This window comes from Acomys minous (genome assembly GCF_964271855.1).
Source record: "Acomys minous genome assembly, chromosome: 9".
Lineage (NCBI taxonomy): Eukaryota > Metazoa > Chordata > Mammalia > Rodentia > Muridae > Acomys > Acomys minous.
Window position 1 is genome coordinate 115,262,217 of NC_140490.1, and position 23,789 is coordinate 115,286,005.

The following is a 23,789-nucleotide window of genomic DNA, read 5'->3' on the forward strand; positions in this document are numbered from 1 at the left end:
CAAAAAAGAGATTACCCGGTGCTCCCTGCATGTATGTCACCTTCCTATGTAAGCAGAGATACCACAGCTCCGTCGTCTCCAGAAAGGTTTTCTAACAGGTACCACTTGAAAGCTCTCATATAAGGCTACAGTAATTATCTGCACACACTGACCTGCATCGCCTCATATCTAAAGGCTCATTACTAGATTAAGCACCACACTCATGTGTTTCAGTAATACAAAACTCAGAACAGACAGCTCACACAACAGCAGGAACAGTTCTACAACCCTGCCTTACCTCATTCTACCACCTGTATGTGCACACCTAAGTGCCTGTAAAAAAGGACAGGCTACTAAATTATTTGCAAAAACTAGAAATATTTTCAAAGAGAGACAGCAATGACAAATTAGATATACAATAAAAGAAAAACAGAAAGATGACTGTATTCAACTGAAACTACAATAAAACCTTATAAATTACAAAATAAAACCTTACAAAAATATTATAGGAGAGGAATTTGTGCATTTTAAGAACACTTTATACAGCTTTTCCCTTGATGAAAGATATTACATGTAATTTAAAAAGGAAGGCACCTCACACATTCCCCCCATTTAAAACTCTAATTACAAGTTCAATCTACAAGTCTTTCCATTAAAATTCAAGCTTCAAGAGCAATTTACACAAAATATTAAAGATACTTCGTAAAACTTTTTTGTTCCCAGGTACATCTCCAATACTAGAAGTGGTCAGAACACATAAAGTACTCAAAAGCATGCTGAATAAATGCAAGAAATATTCACGCCATGTCAGCATAAAAGTAGTCTGCAGGTGTTCTGCAGTCAACAGCTAACTGGACAGAAATGGCTACAGTAGAAACCTTAGAGTAGCCAGATTTCAGAATGTCCTTTCTCTTTGAAGCAAAAGTTAAAAAAATAATATTCTAATGATCATGTAATATATCTCCAATACACTGAGATAGGGAATATGAATAGCCAAAAAGTACAGTAAAATGGTTCACTAGGTCTCTATGTGTCTTGAACAGAATTAACATCAAGAATATGACATTTTATTGGGTTGGGATTCTAGCCAGAACACAAAAGTTGCTTCTTCTGGAAGTAAATAATTTCAAAACATCAATCTGTTATAAAAGCAAAGGATTTAAAATATAAAGTTAAATGTTCTTAAGAAGTACCAAGTAAGGGGCTGGAGAGATGGCTCAGTGGTTAAGAGCTCCACCCGCTCTTCCAGAGGTCCTGAGTTCAATTCCCAGCAACCACATGGTGGCTCACAACCATCTGTAATGTGATCTGATGCCCTCTTCTGCAGATAAAGTACTCATATACAATAAATAAATATCTTTAAAAAAAAAAAAAAAGAAGTACCAAGTAAATAAACCTTTCATAGCTACTTTTTTTAAAGGTGTGTTTTAATTTTTCTTTATACATCATGGGGGTGATGGGAGTACAAAGCAAAAAGTATAAAAGCTAAGTGTGAAAGTAAAATAAAAACTCTAAAAAGCACTTACATAAGATAGTAAAATATTTTTATAAAATATGTAAGAAATTAAATTTCTTAGAAATTATTTTCTGAGGCCAGGCACGATAGGATATGCCTTTAATCTCAGCACTGAGGAGGCAAAGGCAGACAGATTTCTCAAAGTACCAGGCCAGTCAGGGCTACATAATGAAACCCTATCTCAAGAAAGGAAAAGGTGTTTCCTTAGAACTACTAGAAAAAAGGGAAAAGACAGTGAAAGTATACACAGGCATGGCATTGCCACAACACAACTGTCTGCATACTTAAATGCAGTGATAAAACTTTTTATATCCTTAACACTTCACAATTACAAACTAAATTCTCCTCGCTTCATAAGCCGCCGTAACAAATCACATGAGCAGCTTTGGCTCAGCTACACACCTGCACAGCTCTCAACCCTGACCACACATTAGAAACACCTGAAGACTTCTGGAAATTAGTGATGCCCAAGCTCCAGCTGGCCAGAGTCTGACCTTCTGGTTTTGTTTTTGTGGGTTTGTTGTGGGTGTGGTTTTTTTAGGGGGGGCAGGGGTGATCGAGACAGGGTTTCTCTGTGTAACAAGCCCTGGCTGTCCTGCACTCACCAGGCTGGCCTCGAACTCAAGAGATCCACCTGCCTCTGCTCCCAAGTGCTCAGAGTAGAGGCGTGCGCCACCTCTCTTGGCTCTGTTTTTGCTTTTAAACCTAATCTTCGCAGATGATTTCAATGGGCAGCCATGAACAAGACCCAAAAATCTTAAGAGATCTTTATTGGCAGATGTTTCTCATCTATGAAATGCTTATGAAATTCTGAAAGCTGGCGCTCATTCCTGTGGCCTGCCATCACTCACTTCAAGTCAACAATATTAAGCAACAACAGTAGCAAAATCATTTTTCATGCATGAATCACAACCACGTAAAGAACACAGTCATCCTCCTAACCCCAAATGCCAACACCCTGGGTCTCAGCTGACACTGTGCACTGGGGCTGCTGGGTAAGAGCCTCTTCTTGCATCCATAATGCCTCAGCGCCTTCCTCTGTCCTCTCCACCCCAAGAAAGCCGCATGCCAGGCTTATGAATTACTATTTACTGCTCCACTGCAACTATTTCCATACTTGATGAAGTATGAAGTGTAACTTCTGTCTATGAGAATGATTCCACAGGCCACACATTAAAACCAACTTTACTCAAGAACAGTGTTGTAAAAATATAACAATAGGTGCTCCCAAAAGATGCTCCTAGTTCTTGAGCAGTTAAAGATGGATTCTTAAATTAGGGTCAAAATCATTAAGAAAGAAAATATTTTTATTACAGACCACAAAGAAGTCAGTACTATAAAACAAAAAAACATTTGAACTACATACTCACTCAACTTTTTAACAAGTGATTATAATACACTAGCCATACTACATGTGGTCTAGTTAGATGACATTTAACATAGCAGATGAATTCTATGGCATATGTGCCATCTGTCTGCTGCGAACTAGCATGTACAATACCAAACTGTTATCTTGGCTCTTTCTGTAGTCACACAGAACATATAGATTTAAATATACATAGGGGAATAAATACTGAACATATGGAAGAGTCTGGAATAAGCTACAAAAATCATAAACCCTGAGTGTGCACGGGAAGGGTTAGCAGTATACTTCATCTCCCCCTGCTACCTCAGGAGGAAATAACATGATTTCTAAAGCCCTACATTAAGAAGAGCATGCACCGAGTGCTTTGTTTTGCTGTTTCGGAGACAGGGTCCTGCTATGGGATCCAGGCCTAGAACTAACGGTGTGGCCAGGCTGCGCGGACGCAGGGTCCTCGTGCCTCAGCCTCCCAGGGCTGAGCTCAGATGTGCACTGTCACACAGGGGTGTGACACTTGCTCTTTTAAAGTACCTCTTATTTTGGTATTAGTAAAAAATAGAACAGGTGATTTTTAAATCCTCTTTTGAAGTCACAACAAAAAATAAAAATAGGACAGGATCAGCTGTGCACACAAATGAAGGATCAGATCACCCCTCCTGACTGAGGAACATTAGGGCATTATTTGTGTGTCTGTTCAGTTTAAGATTTCAAAGATTTAAGTCACACCTCCATTGGTATGTGGCTTCTTCTTAAACGACACTGTGTTAACCATGTCCCACTCTGCTTCATAGCTGCTCTGGTGTTCCGACCCGCGATGAGCTCTTTCTTTGGGGGCCTGGGTCCACTCTACAACTGAGCTGGAGTCCTGAAACAATAACAAACATTGAAGTCTGGAGCCAGCACCTGCCAGAGAGTCACATCCGAGCCCTGTGAATGACATCCGAAAGCTGCAGCAGACAGCACGAATGCCAGCTTTCCCTCCTTGCCCATCTTGATCAGGACAGCAAGAAAATCTCACTTTAACCTCTTTGCAGTTGTGGTGCCAAGAAATATGTTCAACTTCAACCTGGGGTCTACAGGGCTTTGGCCCCAGTAAGTCTCACCTCGCTCCCTCATTGTCCTGCTTTACCCGGAGTTGTGATGTCTGAAAATATGGCAGCCTTCTTATGAAAAGAGGAAGCAAGAGGTAAAAAGCATCTAATTCCCAGATTTTGACATTTATGGAAAATAATCATAGTGATTTATTTAGGCCAAAATTATGTGTTTTCTAACTATAAAAACTAGCTAAAAAGCAACATATTTATGATATATAACATATCTAATATATAACATAGACATACATAGACTATCAATACATCATACACAGCAATCCCCCTGCCTCTGCCTCCTGAGTGCTGGGATTAAAGGCGTGCGCCACCACACCTGGCTACATCTACTTCTGTTTTTTTTTTTTTTAATGGTTTTTTTGAGACAGGGTCTCTCTGTGTAGCCTTGACTGTCCTGGACTCACTTTGTAGACCAGGCTGGCCTTGAACTCACAGTGATCCACTTGCCTCTGCCTCCCGAGGGCTGGGCCTAAAGGTGTGCACCACCATGCCCGGCTACATCTACTTCTTTACAAAGAACATTATACACAAGTTAAAGTGAGCCTGGGAGTCTAGGACAAACAAAAAAGAAATATCCAGACTACAAAACAACTCTACAAGTTCATACAAAACAGAGAAAAAAGCAAACAAACAGGAGCTAGTAAGACGCATGGTCTACATGATGAGTTCTAGGTCTGCAAGAGTTTAAGAAAAAAAAGAAGACAATCACATGGCAAAGTACTTAAGAGCAGACATTTCTCCAATAATATATAGACATCTAATCTTATGATAAGATGCCCATATCTCTCATTAGAGAAACGAAAATAAAAACCGCAATGGTATGCTAATTCCTAATGCCTACAGGCAGACTTGTGTATCTTGTGCCCTTTAAAATAAAAAAGTGAGGGCTTGAGAGATGACTCAGAGGTTAAATGCACGGGCTGCTCTTCCAGAGGTCCTGAGTTCAATTCCCAGCAACCACATGGTGCCTCACAACCATCTGTAATCTGATGCAGGTGTACATGCAGGCAGAGCACTGTGCACATAATAAAGAAATCTTTAAATAAAAAAGTGAACGCAACCTTACTTAAAACAGATTCTTTACAGATACAACAGTTAAAAATGTGTCCTAATCCAAATCTTGCATATTTCCTTTCATATGCAGAACAGAGACAGAGACAGAGCGTGAGAGTGTGTATGTGTGAGTGTGTAACTAGAGGGAGATCAGGGAGGGGTAGGGGATCCTGAGGCCACACAGAGAGAGGGGCGACTGTAGGGAAGGAAGAGTACCAGCACAAAGGGGGCAGCGAGACAGGGGAGGGCATTAGAGCATACACATACACACACATACACACACAAAACATAACGGCGTTCTCTATTTGTGTGTTTTAAATACCTTTCCAGCATACAGAATGCTAGAAGAGTCTAACGCATCATCCAATGGCCTCCAGTCCACTATTACTTCAGCATCCTACAGAAAGAGGTCATAAAATATATTGACAACTCATCAATACTTGCATATCCTGAAGAAAGAAACCATGAATTATATCTGTATCTTCATCTATTTTTTTACTTCTAAATGCAAAATAAAATTTTATGCACTTAAATATTAGTATTTTTCAAACACTTACATTATCATTTAACAGTAATTGTTATAGAGATTTAATTCTAATCATTTTTCGTTATGAAAAGTTTTACTATTATAATGTTTTTGTATAACCCTTTTTCTTCTTGGTGAGACAGAATCTCTCTGATGCCCTGGCTGTTCTGGAACTCGCTATGTAAACCAGGCTGGCCTTAATAACACTTAATAACCTGCCTCCCTAAGTGCTAAGACCAGCTTTACATACACATTTAAAAATAGTTCATGAGCCGGGCATGGTGGCGCACACCTTTAATCCCAGCACTCGGGAGGCAGAGGCAGGTGGATCGCTGTGAGTTCGAGGCGAGTCTACAAAGCGAGTCTAGGACAGCCAAGACTACACAGAGAAACCCTGTCTCGAAAAACAAAAAAATAGGGCTGGAGAGATGGCTCAGTGGTTAAGAGCACTGCCCGCTCTTCCAAAGTTCCTGAGTTCAATTCCCAGCAACCACATGGTGGCTCACAACCATCTATAGTGTAACCTGATGCCCTCTTCTGCCCTGCAGGTGCACAAGCAGACAACACTGTATACATAATAATAAAATAAATCTTTAAAAAAAAAAAAAAGAAAAACAAATAAATAAATAAATAAATAAATAAAATAAAATAAAACAGTTCATGACTTTTATTGGTTTACCCAAGGTATTTTGTTTCTAACATTATCTTGATGTTAAATTTACAATTGTTCAAATATACACTATCTTATACATGAAATCAGACTCTTCTTCAAAGCCCTGAAGGGAATCACTATCATAAACTGTTATTAAATAAACCATTTTACCAGAAACTTACCTTTTCTAAAACACGTAATATTCCTGAAATTAAGCTGTCCTGGTCAATGGCCTTTCCACAAGATGAGTGAATATATACCCCTTCTTGTTCGTATATAATCTGAAACAGCAACAACAAGATTATACTACAACTTCTTCCCTTTGGTGTCTGTGTGCATTGAGTGTGTATGTGTGTATGTACACGCACAGATCTGAACTTACACTCACATGACAAGTACTTTACTAATGAACCCCAGCTCTAGTCATATTTTTTTTCAACATTTCTCAAAAATAACTGAGATGTATCCTTTTCTTTCTTGCCTGCATACACATCTGTGCACCGATTGCGTGCCTGCTACCTGTGGGGGCCAGAAGACCGCATCAGATCCCGTGGAACTGGAGTTACAGACAACTGTGAACCATGTGGATGCTGGGAATTGAACCTGAATTCGCCCACAACAGCAGCCAATGCTCTTAACTGTTGAGCCATCTCTCTAGTCCCCAAGGTGTTTTCTTGTAACACCTGTCTGATCACTTCATATACAAATGTATCACAGGCTGATTCTGACGAGAATTATTTCAGATTCATGAATACTCCCATATTTATAATGGATATTTTAGGAACAGGGCCACATATAAATAAAAATTCCTGTGTGTTTTATATATGCCTTTTAAGTACACAAAGTCTGAAGATAACCTTATAGGTTTAGAGTGGCCATATCTTGACTGCAACCAGGCAGGTGAAGTCAAGGTGTGGAATTTTCTACCTATACTGTCAACTCAGTGTTGAAATATTTTTAGACTTGAGGACATTTCAGATTCTGGATTTTCAGATTAGAAATGTTCAACCTATATTAAAACATACCACACAGACTTAAGTAAGTTTCAAACATAGATAAATTAGAAGAAAATTTGCTTCAATACATAATTATTTTTCAGATGGGTAAAAATCAATTTATTCAGCTGTAATCCCAGCATTCAGGAGGCAGCGGCAAGCGGGTCTCTGAGTTTGAGGCCAGCCTGGTCTACAAAGTGAGTCCAGGACAGCCAAGGCTACACAGAGAAGCCCTGTCTCAAAAAACCAAAAATAATTATGTTGGACTAAATGCTACGTGGCCGATGTATAAATAAATTCAACTATTTGCAGTCTGGAGCCGGAGCAAGCATAAGTGATTGCCTAGCAGGCAAAAAACTCTGTGTTCTTGCCCAGCCCTCTCTGGCCCCATTCCGACCAAGCAGATCCCAGTGGAACACCCACCCTGCTTTCCCCAGGCCTGGAGCCCCTCAGGGCCCCAACCACGCCAAGGCCTATCCCCATTCCTGAGTGCCAGCTCCCAACACCCAGAAACACATTACACCCAGCAGCCACACCCATCAGGACCCCAAAACAATTTCCTACCAGGCAACACACAGTGACCACACTCAACAGAAAGAAAACATAAACAAAGAAATAGACCACCCCAAACCCTGCAACAAAGATAAGACCAGAGATCAGCACCTCGAATTATAATCTTTTCAACCCCAGATGCCTAGATGTCAGGGTAAAAACACAATCAGTAACAGCCAGGACGGCACGCCTCCAATACAGCCTACCAGAGCAGGCCCTGAGGATTCCCACATAGTGGAAGTGGCGGAAGCACCAAAAACAAATATACAAGTAAGTAAAAACTACCCTCTATGATGAAATGAATAAATCCTTTAAAGAAATCTATGAAGCCAGGGGTGGGGACACACACCTGTAATCCCAGCACTCAGGGAGACAGAGGCCAGCCTGGTCTACAAAGTGAGTCCAGGACAGCCAGGGCTACACAGAGAAACCCTGTCTTGAAAACACACACAGGGGCTGGAAAGATGGCTCAGCAGTTAAAAGCACTGACTGCTCTTCCAGAGGTCCTGAGTTCAATTCCCAGCAACCACATGGTGGCTCATAACCATCAATAAAGTGATGAAATGCCCTCTTCTGGCCTGCAGGTGTACTGTATACATAACAATAAACCAATCTTTTAAAAATATTTTTTAAATCTGTGAAAAAACAAACAGTAGAAGAAGTGAATGAAACAATTTGAGACCTTAATGTGGAAACAGAATCAATAAAGACAACCCAACTGAGGAAAACCTGGAAGTAAAAACTTAAGAACATGAACAGGAACCAGAGGCTACCCTAACCAACAGGACAGGAAAGAGGAAAGACAGAAGCTCAGGCGCTGAAAACGCAGTAGGATACATCAGTCAAAGAAAATCTCAAATCTAAAAAGCTCCAAGCTCAAAACAAAAAAAAAGTCAAAAGCACAGAAAACATTTTCAACAAAAATCATAGAAAAAAAATCCCTGACCTAAAAACATAAAGAAAATATGCCTATCAAGGTACAAAACACACACAGAATGCCAAACAGCCTGGATCCAAAAACCAGGTCCCTCTCAGCACAAAATAATCAAAAGGCTAAATGTATAAGACAAGAAAAGATTATTAAAAGCTGCAAGAGAAAAAGACTAAGGAGCAAATAAAGTCAGACCTATCAGAATTACACCTACCTTCTCAATAGAGACTCTAAAACCCCAAAGGGCCTAGAGAGATATACTACAGACTTTAAGAGACCACAGATGGCAGCCAGACTGCTATCCCCAACAAAACTTTAAACACCATAGATAGATAAATAAGACATCCCACGATAAACTGTCTCTGCCTTCAGAGTGCTAAAACCACAGGTACATACCACAACGGCCAGCTCCTCTTCAATACTCTGAGAGAACTATGTGTCAGAAAACTCAAAATTATAAACTATACTGTATTATCTGTAGAAGGCAGACATGTTTAGCTTTCTAATTTCAAAGGTATAACTTTAACTTCTAGAAATTAGTCTACCAGAGATGGCAGATAGACAGAAGTGACTGATCGGCATCAGCTACTCAATTTATAAAGCCCCCATCTCTATTTTATAAAGCCCCATCTCTACTTATAAAGCCCCTATTTCTATTTTACATCCTCTTAACCAGTTTGAACTCAACCAGTTTAAAATATTTAGCACAAAAAAGATGCATCTGTACACATTTTCCCAACTATCCCCTAGCCCTATTGTGTTCTACTGCAGAGGTGTTATAATTAAGCATATAAGATGCACAGATTGCATACAAAAAAATTAAACACTTAAAAATAAATAAATAACCAGTCATGGTAGGGCATGCCTTTAATCCCAGCACTCAGGAGACCGTAGTAGGCAGATCTCTGAGTTCCATGACAGAAGGACTCCATAGTGAGGCTTTCTAAGTAAGTATTTGCTAAGGTGGAGCTAGTGGGAAAGCTTAGCACTTACCCTGATGACTGGAATTGGAGCCCCAGATCCCCTGGTTGAGAGAGCTGACTCCCCAGAGCTGTCCTCTGGTTTCCATCCACACATATGTTACAGCATGTGCAAACACACGTGAGCGCGCGCGCGCGCACACACACACACACACACTTTTAGAATATTTGTTAAGATTCCCAAGCTGTTGAGTGATATATAAAACTTCTAATGATGTCCTACTAACATTAATAGCTGTTAGCAAAGAAAGTAAATCAGGTAATTTATTAAAATTACTCTGAAGCCAGGCACTGTAGCACAGGCCTATAATTCTAGCATTTGGAAGGCTGAGGATGAAGAGTTCAAGGTCATCCTCAGCCATGTATCAAGTCCAGGACCAAGCATGGTTTTCATGAGCTGCTGCTGCCTCCAATGCTGGGGGGAGGGAGGATCATTATAATTAAACAAGAACCCTGAGGGCTACAGAAGATGATTATTACAAACTTGCTGACCTCGGTTAAGCACTAAAAGTGAAAACGAAGCAGCAAAAATGAGATAACACAGATAAATTCAACTTGGCAGACAGAAATAGATGCACTTTTGCGTTGCCAAATTTAAGACCACGCGTTCACGAAGCTGAAATGAGAGCACGTGCAGCACAGCAGTGGGCTTGTTCACATAGCGGCCGCTGAGACCTCCCAACCAGTCAATTACCCTGACAGCCTGACCCATTACATACTATAATCTGCCGGCCTTCCCGGACACTGGCCTTCCGGCACATCTGGAGTCCTTTGCTCACATTCTTCCACCCTCCTCTTGGAATTACCTGTGGGAGGTGTGTGGTAGCCACCAGCGCTACAACTCACCTTTACAGACATCTTAGCAGTTTAAACCCCTCTGGACCCTGCCCTTCAGCTCTGTCACGGCGTTACAGCTCCTGACACACAGTCTTTCTGCCCTTGCTCACTCTGAGTTCACCTGTTTCCTGAAAATCTTGTGTTTTTCTATGCATTTTCCCTCAAACTCTCTATTACTCCTCTCTACACACAATTTCTGCTAACCCTTCAAAAGAAAACAAGGCCGTCCCCCATGCCCCTCCACCTCATCTGAGTCACAGGTGCCTGGTCTTCACAGTTATTTTAGGAGTTTGAAGTTTATCTTGAAGACAAGGAGAGCCCACTCCCTTCTAACAGGAGAGTGTCTATGATGGGCCTACATACTGTCTTACAGCCAGTGATGAACAGCTCAACAATCCAAGTGCAGAGACTCAACTAAGTCAGTGGCGGAAGGAACCAAGAAAGGGAGATGGCCAGGAAGAGAGTTACAAAGCCAAAATAGGATTTTTGTGACTTAATTTTGGGAAGGAAGGGGAAGAAAAGTCAGGGACAGAACTGGTACAGAGATTATGTAGACAGAGAGCTGAAAATCCTGAGTGCTCCTCTGAGACAGAGAGAGTAGCAATCCTCAACGAAAGGGAGGTCTGTGGCTTTATTAGGATATCAGTACGCAAAAAGCCAGACATGAGCAAGACAAAAACCATCTAGCAGCCTGAGGGGGGACAAAATGACTTAATCAATATTGGCTTCTCTTACACTAGCAATTACATATATATTATAGTACAAGAAGGAAAGGCACAAAAAGCCTGGCAATCAAGTTCAATCCAGAGACTCACACGGTGGGAGAGAACAGCCTCCTTAAAGTTGTGACTCATGTAAATTGTTATCTGACCTCCACACATACGCTGTGTCATGCCACACACCCTCACACCACACCACACACACACACACACTATAGAAAAATAATAAATAAAATGTAATTTTAACATTTTAAACAATACTATCTAAATTCCAGTGTTTGCATGATAGTAATCCCAGTACTGAGAGGTGAACACAGGAAGATCAAAGTTTCAAGACTCAAAAGTTAATTGCAAAACTAGACTGTACTATGAGATCATATCTCAGTAAACAAAGGAGATAAAACAAAGCAACTATGTGATTCATGCCTATACCCAAAGAACACAGCACATAGCTGGTATTCAAATCTTGCTAAGCTACAGAATGTCATAAAAATTTAAAGGGTATATTCCTCTAAGAGTCTCGTTAACTACCATAGTTTAAGAAAGATCTCATCTAAAGGAAAAAAAGTTTACAGGAAAATCTACTAGATACTAAGAATATTTTTTGTTGGTGTGCTGTTAGAGTGCCTAGCATACACAAAGCCTGGGATTCTGTCCCCAGAACCACATAAGCCTGGTGTGGTGGAGGGTGCCTGTAATCTGGGATGTGAAGGCGCACAGATCTTCAAAGACACCCTCACTACACAGCAAGTTCAAGGCCACTTAAACTACAAGAGACTCTGAAGAATAATAGTAACTTTTAAAATTATTTATTTATTAATATATACCCAGTGCTCTGTCTGAAAATACACCTGCGGGTGAGAAGGCATTAAATCACATTATAGATGGTTGTGAGCCACCATGTGGTTGCTGGGAATTGAACTCAGGACCTCTGGAAGAGCAGGCAGTGCGCTTCACCTCTGAGCCCGAGAATAACAGAAACTTTTAAAGAATATTTTTCTACTCAACAAGAGGGAAATCATGCCTGGTACTGGAAACCTAGCCAACTACCCAGGGCTATATAAAGTCATTGATCTTGGAGGAGAAGCCATAACCACCATTTTACTAAGCCAGTATACTCCCTAACAACAATCTAAAAACACCTGTCCTTATACCACAGTAAGCATAGTCCTCACCTCTTGGCAAGGAAACTTCTCTTTGTAACAGACAGAAACCACTACAGAAAACCACAACCAAGCAAAATGCACAATGTGGAGCTCAGTCCCAGAGGACACACCTACAAAACATTTCCACACCTATGTCTCAGGGATCATTTTAGAAGAGAGCACAGGAGTGTAAGAGCCGAAGGACCAGGGCATTTGCTGTGGGGTTGTATTTCCTAGGACTGTCAGAACGTGCAGCCATGAAGCCTCACCAACAGGACTGCCTAAGCAGGGGCTGAAGGAGGACAACTGGCCAGTAAGAAGATGAGGAAAGCAATGAGATCCCAACCCTACACCCAGAACTACAAGCAACTAGTAAATGCTGAGGGCAGAGAAAGTCCTTCACAGGGAAGCGCACACACACAAGGAACACACAGACTGAGTGAGCAGGTTATATTTATATACTTGGGCATATGGATATAATGCACGTATGTATCAATAATGAAAAAGGGGGCCATGACTTTAAGAGAGTAAAGATGTATATGGGAAGGTTTGGAAGGAAAAAAGGGAAGGAGGAAACGATGTAATTATAATATCAAAAAATGTTAAATGCTAAAATGAAATGGTGATGGCTTATCTCAAAATATGTATAACTGAAAAAAGAATTTTCTTTACCTTTTCAAAGCATAAAGATTTCACAAGACTAAAAAATGTCTAGCAGAAAATAGATGTGGTCAACTTTAACCCATGCAGTAAGTTCTTATTAAAAATGTCTTCAAACCAAATTCTGATAGAGTAATTGCTGATTTCATAATGTTTTCAAGTTGTTCAAAATGAAACAAAACAAACAAAACAGAACAAGGGGCTAGTGAAATGGCTCAGCAAGTAAAGACATTTGCAGCCAAGACTCAGGACAAGAGTTCGGTCCCCCGAGCCCAGATGTGGAGGGAAGACTCACTTCAGCAGGTTGTCCTCTGCCCTTTAGGTGTACGAATGGCACTCACAGCATGCATACACACACACACACACACACACACACACACACACACACATACATCTTCTGAAAGTTAAAATAAGTTGTTTTGTTTTGTTGTTTAATACAAGGCAATCGAAACGTCTCAGTGGGTAAATAGCGGCCATGCAAGCCTAACACGCTGAGGGTCCATCCCCAAAGCCTAGGTAAATGCAGAAAGAGAAATCCACCTCCAACCTCCAACCCCAACCAGGGCAGGCAGACAGACACACACACACACACACACACACACACACACACACACACACACACACCAAGCAAAACAGAAAATAATTAGTTATATTTTTTTAAAAACTAGGGAATGAAAATGCACAGTAGGATTTTATAGTTATAAAATGGTAGGTGTTAGTGGTCCCTTGCTCATTTTCTCTATCTGTTGCTCTTTTCACTGATTATCTACAATGTCAGGACCTAAGCAAAGTGCAGGTGAAATGTTTCACAGTCTAACTTGATGACAGACAACTGATCAACCTACAGGTCATCAGAACAAAACTTCCCTGAAAACATCATCCCCTCAGTGACTTCCCGTTCTTACTGCGTATCTTCTTTAGACAGGGTAAAGGATAGCTGGCCGTGTTTGCCTTCTGAAAACTAGTCTAGAAACCCCGAGAGCAAGCACTGTGTGACGGAGCCCCGTCTCTGATGCAGCTGGGAACACATGTGCTCAGTATCTGCAGAAGAACAATGGAACTGGAACCAGCAGAGGATGCCAAAACTTTCATGCTCGTCTTCCTCTGCTTCATTCCAGTCACTCAGCTTGCTCCCTGTTACAACAGAGGTGGACCCACTGTTAGCTTCCACTTAGCTCACTATGCAGTGCAGCTCCTCACCCCCCCATTTGGTTGCTCTCTGGAAAAGGTGGTTCTGCACTACATAGCTAAGAACTAACCAGGGCTGTCAATCAAACTCAATCCCACTTTCTATATACCTTTTTTTGTTTGTTTGTTTTTCGAGACAGGGTTTCTCTGTGTAGCCTTGGCTGTCCTGAACTCACTTTGTAGACCAGGCTGGCCTCTAACTCACAGCGATCTGCCTGCCTCTGCCTCCCGAGTGCTGGGATTGAAGGCATGCGCCACCACGCCGGGCTCAATCCCACTTTCAAAAACTGCAAAAAAAAAAAAAAAAAAAAAAAAGCAGCATACACAAGAATAAACCCAAATACATAGTGTTGGGGTTTTTTTAAATTATATGTTTTGTTGTTTGGGGTTTTTGTTTGTTTCTTTTTGTCAAGTTGAGAAAGACTGGCCTGTCGGCAAGCCTGTGAGGCATTTTCTTGATTAGTGAATGAATGCGCGGCCCAGCCATTGTGCACAGCACAAGTGGTCCTGGAAGCAAACTCAACAACAAGCCAGGAGGGGCCAGCAGTTTTCCTGAGGTCTCAGTTCCTTCCTGACTTCCTTTAGTGTTGGACTGTGACCTGGGAGTTGTAAGATGAAGTAAGCTCTCTCCTCCCCAAGTGCTCTTGGTCATAGTGTTTCATCACAGCAACCGAAACCTAAGACACACAAACTGAGCAGCCATCAGAGAACTCAATACACTGTATTGGTATTCCACATTCAGTCAGCTATGCACTGACACACATTACAGGATGTTTTGAGGCTTCATTTTCCTTTCACCAGTGGATATAGGGTCACTACACAATCTCACTTATTTTGCACAGTGGGAAAGAGTCACAGAGCCACGTTTTCTGATCGAAATTCAAACTAGTTTATTGGGGGAGGAGTCTTTTATTCTGTCACAGGTCCCAAATTCTTAAGAGTTGACCAGGTTTTTATTGGGGCTGAAAGAAAACATGGCCACATAGTAGCTCAGTAAAGCTTATTTCATAACCATAATCTTTTCATACTTGTGCACTGCCTTTTATTTCTTTGCAGAAAAGTGTCAGTATGACTAACTAACTATTCAAAGCCAATGTTCCTTAACAGCGGTTAAACAGCAGCTATGTTTATTGAGCACATGCCTGATGCCAAGAACTACTGTAAATGTTTTGCAAGTATTAACTCATTTAATTCACTACAGGTCAATGCTGGCAATATATTCATACCACTTTATGAACATGGGTAACGGGCACAGGGAAGCCAAGTAACTTTCCCAAAGTCCTACAACTCAAGCAGTTGAGCCAGGTTTGAAACTAAGTAATCAGGACGAGTTCCTTAACCACTGACATAGTATAATGACATTTATTCTTCATCAAAAACCTCTATGACCTCTTGGGCTGCATTGACAGCTCTGCTGTTAAAAGCTAGGCTCCCAACCAAAATGGCAAAACTACGCCTTCTCAAACAGTACTTTTCACTACCAAAAATAAGAATGAAAAAGAGATTAACACCCATACCAAAATAATACAGTCTAACTTTTAAGATTCTGCCATATCCAACCAATCGACTACAGGGAAACCGATTCAAAGAGTAACACATGCCAGTATCTACTATGGGTCAGGCCCCACTCCACATAACTCCACATAAAGGCAGCATTGTTACCTTACTACAGACAAGGAAACAGAAGCACAGAGATGAATTGGCTGGCCTCACTAGGAAGAGGCCAGTTTCTGAAACAGATTTGGCTCCACTCTAAGCTCTTGACCATGACCTTTTATTCCTATTCTGAATAAAAAAGACTAAGTTCCTTCACCACCCCCAGGCCCTCGGAGCAAAGTAAGGCTCGGTGGTAGGCAATTACCCGCGGGCTAGATGTCAGCACTGACATCCGCACTCAGAACTGGCAGCCTAGCTTATACTCCTTTGGTGTGGGGTTTGTCTTGTCCTTCTGAACTAGCACAACTGAACCTTCTGTGACTCTGTTTAACATATACAACTGTAATTCTGAACTCTGGATTGGAAGGAAAGAGATTAATAATTTACCTACTCATGTCAGGTGAGGTGGCACACGACCATAGCACCAGCACTAGGGAGGCAGAGGCAGATAAATCTCTGAGTTTCAGGGCCAGCCTAGTCTACAGAGTGAATTCCAGGACAACCTGGGCTACACACTTTGTCTCAAAAAAACAAAGCAAAACAAAATTTACTCACTTCTACCATATTCCCTCTGCCTAAACAAAAGATGGTTAAGTGGGGACAGCCATAAAGCTACTATCATTTTATGGCGAGTTAATCAGTTTGGATTCTTTTAACAGGGTAAAGGTTATCTCTTTCTGGTAAAGAAAAAGACAGTTTTGGGGTGGGAGAGATGGCTCAGGTTAAGAGCTTCCAGAGGTCCCAAGTTCAATTCCCAGTAACCCCATGGTGGCTCACAACCATCTATAATGTGATCTGATGCCCTCTTCTGGCCTGAACATGCAGGCAGAGCATTGTGTAAATAATAAATAAATCTAAAAAAAAAAAAATTTTTAATGACAGTTTTGCCATAAAAAAACAAAGCTGCACAACGCCTTCGCGCCTGTTTTACATGCAACTGAAGAATGAAGACACCAGAATGACTAAGCCAGAAATGAACTTAGTAGGGGCCAATCCATACACTTTGGATTATGGGGATACCATATGAGGGGTACAGGAAGACAGTTTTAGTGGAGTGACAGGAACGGACATAAACGTTCATTCAAATACGGTGATAAAGCAGAGCTACAAAATGCAAGGCTACGCTGAAGTCAGTCTATGAAAGGTATTAAGGTGTAAGGTGGGGAGCACCTTAGGTTTCAAAACTGCGTTATCAAGGGCTTTTTCAGAATGAATAAACTGGAAAAGAGAAGTGTAGTTCAAGTTGTAAAGATCTCATCTTGGAAAGTACCAGGCTAGACTGAATCAGCCCAAAGCAAGAACACCAAAGGATAACTTTCTACTTTGTAATGTGTCAAGAGGTGATTAGCATTCACCTCAAATACAAAAAGACTAAAACAGCAAGGATATGAGTAACCCTAAGGATGCCCCTACCTATTATTCGAAAGAGCACAAATATGTCCGCGTCCTCACTCTCGCTTGTTCAGCTTCGTGCGCTCCTCAGCACCCCAGTAGCAGATGCCTGGCATCCCCTCCATTCTGCAGATAACGACGACGCAGAACAGAGACCTCGTAATTACCCAATTTTCCAAGGTCACAACCAACATCGAAGATAAGACCAGTATGTGTTATTCCACTGCCCGATCTGCTACTCTACAAACGCTGCCAAATAACTCAAAATGGGGTGAAACGCAGCAAGGAGAACATTTATGAAACTGGAGGAAGAAGAGAAAACTATCTGCAACACGGAAACCTTCCTCGGTGTTCTCTGAGTCATTACCAGTCGGTCACGGACGTTTACGAAATAACTCAGGACTGGGAAGTGCTGCCAGGTACATGTCATGAAGTAGATAACCCTATCTACGCAAAACCTGCCCCTCTGGATGGCAACTTAAAAAAAAAAAATCTCCGCACCTAACGCTGGCCCCTAACCCACTACGAGGGTGTCACTGACAAGCACCCCCACAGAAACGCCCCCGATGACATCTAAGAAATAAAAAAATGTTTTAACCAACGCTTTTCTAGTTACGCCTAGCGCTATGCCAGTCGCCACTTCCCTCCATGGAGGCATACCTTGCTGCTCACAACCATCAACCAACTGGGGAATTTCCCAACAGGACCCCAAGCCCTGAGAACACAGCTGAGAGCTCCTCTCGAGCGTGACTAGACGCTTTCCTTCTCCGAAAGAAGACAAGAGAGCCAAGCCAGGGTGGCGCCCCGAAAGGCTTTGGAGTCGGAAGAGCAGAGCTGAAGAACTAGAGTCACGGGGAGGGTTGAGGGGGAAGAGAGGGGAACAGACTCAGGGGTCCCCGAAAGGGTCCGCGCTCCGGGGCAGAGCCGGGCAGAAGCGCGGAGGCCTGCGCGGCCGGGGAGCAGGAACCTCCCAACGCCGGGCTCACCCAGCACCGCAGGGACAGCTGACACCCGGCGGCGGAGCGCTTTCGCTGTCGCACACCGGCCGCCCCCCGCCCCCACCTCCGACGCCGGCGCGGTCCGCTTCCCCCGCTCGGCAGCCGCCCGCCGGCCGCAGGCCACCGGGCAGGAGCGGCCGCAGCGGCCGCAGGAGCCGGTGCCGTTACTCACCTTCCCGCTCACAACGCCCGCCGCCGCCATGTTCCCCGCGCGTGCCTGGTGATGACGTCGCCGGACCTCACGTGTCTCTCGGACTCACAACAACATCCGGCCGCTCTAAAATAACATCCGGGCGGGAGAGGGGGCGGGGACGAGCGGGAACTGCAATTGGTGGGCGGGAGGGCGCATGCGTGGCGAGGATGCTGAGAGGGTGGGGCTGTGGAGCCGCACTGCGCATGTCCTTTTTTCTTTTTCCCTTGTTTTTTTAAATTGAAAGGCTGGTAAATTGAAGCCTGCTGCTGTTAAGGTTTGCTTGGGCGTGGCAATTCTAACTTGAGGGACGCCTAATCTCTCTGATGTGATGGAAGGAGCACCTTATTTAGACCCAGGACACGCTGCCCAGGCTTTCTTGCTTTAAATAAGTTACGGTAAAATTGGAATTGCGTTGAGGCCCAGCCCTGGAGCTGAGGCACACGGAGACTTTTCCCCTTGATATTAGAGGTTTCTGAACATGAGTATTGTTGCTGCCTCTCACGCATGACCCTTTGCATGGTATTTTTATAGGAACTGTGGCTATTACCACGCCCTTTATCGCTCCAGAGTCCAAGGCACGTAGTTCAGAGCTTCTACACAGCTTGGTGGTTATGATTTCAATTCCTAAATTCGCCCACGCTTCGCCATGTAAAGGAGAAAGTGGGAGTGTAGTGGTTGTGGGGAATGCAAAGAGTGGTCAGCCTCTACTCTTGCACAGCTGTTACAGAAGAAAAGGTCTCTTAGCGCCCAGGTGTCACCTGGACCCAGTGAGGTAATTCTGTATTCACACTGTGAACCTTCCTAATGCGACGACCATGTAATACACTTCCTCATGTTGTGGTAACCCCTAAAAGCCATAGTTAGTTTCGTTGCTACTTCATAATTGCAATTTGGTTACTGTTACAAATCATAATGTAAATAACTGCTTTCCAAAGGTCTTAGGAGACCCCTGTTAAAGGTATTGTTCGACCCAAGCACACGAGAATAGCACCTTACAGGCTGAGAACCATAGCCTTTTGAGGCTACCTAGGTAAGTGGCAGCCAAGTGGAACAGAAGGAAATACGATTAGCAGGTTCTTCTGCAAATGTCAGGAATCTAATCGGTGAGGGAGGTCCTGGGATCTTAAATGAAGACACATGCTTAGCCCCAGTATGGATTCTGAGCACTAAGCATCGGAGATTCCAAGTAAAGCCAAGACCGCTGTGCCCCAGCAGGGACTGAGTCAGGAAACACATCTGCTTACACATCTGCTAGGTATTAAGGCAGTGAGAGCACATGGCATATTGGCAGTAAGTAAAGACTAGACCTCTCCAAGTGAAGTGGACTTGGGTAGCAAACGGAATCCTAATGATGATCAAAGTTGGATTTTCTGCTACCTCGGAAGGATGGAGCATGGTTAAAGGGGAAAACACTATGTTATGAAAAACTTAGCACAGTGTCAAGAAAATAATAATCGGTAGTGTAGTAGTAGTTACTTTAAAACTTTTTTTAACTTTTAAACAACTAATGTCATAAATGTCTACAATAATAATGTTGACCAAACACATTAACAGTTCTGGAGACAGTTTTTGTAAAATTATTTTTTTAACTTATGTCTTAAATATCTGACAGTAATGTTTTCTTTTGTGTATAAAAAGTTTGCCAGCTGGAAGCATCTCATTGAAAATGTAGCATCCCGGGTTCATCTGTGACTTTCTTTCTTCTTTTTGGGTTTTTTTTTCCTGTCTTTTTTTGTTTTTCGACAGAGTTTCTCTGTGTAACCACTCTGGCAGTCCTGGAACTCCCTCTGTATCTCAGGCTGGCCTCGAACTCATGGAGATCCACCTGCCTCTGCCTCCCAAGTGCTGGGATTAAAGGCCTGTATGGCACCACCACCCGGCATGACTTTTCTTTATTAAGCCGCTTCTCTGGTACCCTAAATGCTGGCTCAAGGCATGACCCTGAGATTGTGGTGTTTACTGGAAAAACCTGCTTCTAGTGATTTGGCTCCACACTAACAAACACCTTTAATCCAGGACAGGATTAAATAAAGTCAACCATAGGTCAAAAGGCAGAGAAAGCGTCCAGTTGGCAGGGAGTGCACATAGGAAAAAACATAGCGGAAAGTCAGGAGGGTGGATAGAGCGACACACTAGAGAGACATTCGGGAAGTAGAAGGGAGGGACGTTTAGCTTGAGGGTTTTTGAGATGATGTGGTTAAGGAGCACATCCTCTTTTACTTCGGGAAGGTTGACTGAGGAGAAAGGCCAGCTGGGTGCTTTCTCAGCCTCTCTGAGCTAGCCAACTTTCACCCCAGCATCTGGCTCCTGAATCTTTACTGGTAAAATTGAACAATTGAAATTTTCTTAAAAACAACAATTGCAAACAAACGTTGGCAGTGCCTTACACGGGCATCTGGTGTCAAGATCTCCAAATAACTCCCAAGTATCTCCAGCCCAAATCCAGTTTTTTGAGACATTAATATATTATTTAAGTAAAAAGTAGTTAGTCTTTTCTATTCAAAGTGACATCTGCAGACCAACAATACCAACAGGTACGTGCTGGCTTGTTAGGAATGTAAAATTTCAGATCTGATCCATGAACTACTGTACAAAAACCAGAATCTTAGGAATCAAAATCGATTCATTGAACATTTTCTTTCATTAACTGAAAGTCGAGATTGATTTTTAATACAATTTCCAAAGGGAAATGTTTCTGTCGTGTTACACCTTTCAAATAAGTCTTCTGGAGAGATGGTGAAAATCTCCCCTCCAACACACACACACAAACACACACACACACACACACACACACACACACACACACACACTTATTCCTTTTCCCTGTCTGCAGTGCTTGCCTTATGGTCCAGATCACATATTACCTGTTGTTTAGACAACTGCACTGTCACCTTAATTCATTTCCTTGCTTTCTATTTCATCTTCCCTCATTACATACTATTTTTTCTTTTTCTTTCTTTCTTTCATTTTTAAGGATTTATTATACATATAATGTTTGCCTGCATGTGTGCTTGCCTACCAGAAGAGGGCACCAGATCTCAGTATAGATGGTTATGAGACACGATGTGGTTGCTGGGACTTGAACTCAGGACCTTTGGAAGAACAGCCAGTGCTCTTAACCTCTGAGACATCTCTCCAGTCCCCATATTGTTTTTTCTAAAGCATTAATATAATCATATGAAAACCCGTGTTAAAATCACCTAATGGCTCCTTTTCCTTAGGAAAAAGTCCAAATTCTTCAGCGTAGCATACATATAAGAATCCTCATGAACTAGGCATGTCTTACAATTTTAGCTTCATCTCTTAGTTCTCTGTCTTTGGGGCAATTTTTTAACTATAACCTAAATCTGAGGAACACTAAATGCCCTATGTTTTGTCATAAAATTCCTCTGACTAGTAGACAGGCTGAAGCAAGGGGATTGGTATGAGTTCCTTGCTACCCACTGAGGTAAAGGCCAGCCACTATAAAATTGTCTCTGACTGTAACAGATTGCAGTAGCTTGCACCATGACTTCTGTTCTTGAGCCAATCACTGTAAGGCAAAATATATGATGTTCTAATTGACAAGGTTGGAAATCATATAGCACAGCTCCACTCAAAGTGGAATGAGCCGGGCTGGAGAGATGGCTCAGAGATTAAGAGCAGTTGCTGGTCTTCCAGAGATCCTGAGTTCAATTCCCAGCAACCATACGGTGGCTCACAACCATCTATAATGTGATCTGATGCCCCTTCTGGCCTGCAGGCACACATGCAGGCAGAGCACTGTATATATAATAATACATGAATAAATCTTTTTTAAGAACAGAATGATCCAGGCATGGTGGTACCCCTCTTTAATCCCTGCATGGGAGATAAAGGTAGAAAAATCTCTGTGAGTTCAAGGCCAGCCTGATTTACATAGTGAGTTCTAGGTTGAAAGGGGGGAAAAGTTTGAATATGGGCTGAAAGATTGGATAATTCCCAAGTCCAGGGACTACTTAAAAACAGGCATCAGCAGTCAACCCATCCATCAATCCCAGATCAGTTTCCCAGTTTCCGTGTATCACATTGTAAAAGAAATACTGCCATCTACTATGCAGTGAACTACCTGAAGCCAGAAAGTACACTTTTTCATTTATTCAATGAATATACTGACACGTAACTAAGTGTTTCAGTAACTAAATCTCATGCCTCGTTGGAGACTAGCACACTTATGTATTAACACGGGGTAAAGAGAGCCTGCTTTTCTTCTGTCTGTCTGCTGGTAGAGGAAAGAAGCAAGGCTGGCATTTCAGTGTGGCTCCTTATCAGTTCTGGCTGTTTACTAGATTAGAGAAAAACAGATAATGTCCGTCCATACAGCAAGTGAAGATCTTTTCAGATAGCATACAACATAAAGTTTCAACTCAGTTTCTATATTCCTGAGTTCATCCCTATGAGCTACAAGTCATTTTCTAATGGTAAGCTGGAAAAAAAAATTCTTAATGGTAAACTCCTTAAAGAAACTCGAAACCTAGGAGGGATTTTAAAGATTTGCCCTCCCCATGTTTGTCAGTCGGAGAGATTAAATCTCTTAGAGGTTAACGACCTTCAAAAGTCACAAGCTACTTTATGGCTGAGTAGAGATGCAATTCCAGATAAATATCTTAGTCAGCTGTGCCTCGCCATCAGCTGAAAGTGATGACCAAGCTAGCTAAGCCCTGCCCTTTACGAAGCATTCCGTTCCGTTCGCTCACACCTTCGTTCCCGATTGGACCGCGTGCCTCAGAACGTCCCATGTTTCTTCTACCCAGATCCCGCCAGCCTTTCCGCTGAGTCCATCGTCTCCTGAACCCTTAACAACAGCCTATGTTACATGCACACTTTGTCTTAGGGCGTAATCAGTGTGGGGCCGTGGGGAGAACGTGGATTTCGCTGACAAACCAGAGATTACAGGGTTCCTCTCTGAGAACTCCATCAAGGTAACACAACAGTAAGGGCTTTTAGGATTAATACCTGTCAAAATGACCCAACAAGTGCGCAAGGCATCATCCGCGGCATATCTCTGCCTCCTGAGTGCTGGGATTAAAGGTGTGCGCCACCACCGCCCAGCTGGGTCCTGAACTCTTGTTGGAGACCTCACCATATGTTGCCTCTATGTCCGCGGCATTAGTAAGTTTTCTAACAAATCCCATTCTCTCCAGTAATCTATTCTGGTGTCCCTATTGAGTCCTGTGCTTTTGCCCACCATGGAGATCGAACTCAGGGCGTCAGGCTTCTCAACAAACATCCTTAGCCACTAAGGCTAGTCCGCAGAAACGCCCACCACTTAAATGTGAACGCACAGCCATTACACAGTTGAGGAAAACCTTTAACCTGGCCCTTGAGAA

At 42.5% G+C, this 23,789-nt stretch overlaps 1 protein-coding gene across 3 annotated transcripts in view; it reads right to left on the reverse strand.

Moving 5' to 3' along the window:
• Positions 1–18,542, reverse strand: part of TBC1D15 (TBC1 domain family member 15) — a 55,285-nt gene extending 36,743 nt beyond the window's left edge. For 2 of the 3 annotated variants that reach the window (XM_084795155.1, XM_084795153.1), the window contains exons 1-4: positions 18,421–18,542; positions 6,378–6,476; positions 5,340–5,414; positions 3,585–3,723 (exon numbers count right to left, since the gene is read on the reverse strand). In XM_084795155.1, the coding sequence (XP_084651281.1) occupies positions 3,585–3,723; positions 5,340–5,414; positions 6,378–6,476; positions 18,421–18,450 (343 nt within the window). In that variant the 5' untranslated portion in view covers positions 18,451–18,542. Of the gene's footprint in view, positions 1–3,584; positions 3,724–5,339; positions 5,415–6,377; positions 6,477–17,910; positions 17,933–18,420 lie in introns of those variants that run through there. The other variant, XM_084795154.1, reaches the window with a different exon arrangement.
• Between the last annotated feature and the right edge of the window lie 5,247 nt (positions 18,543–23,789).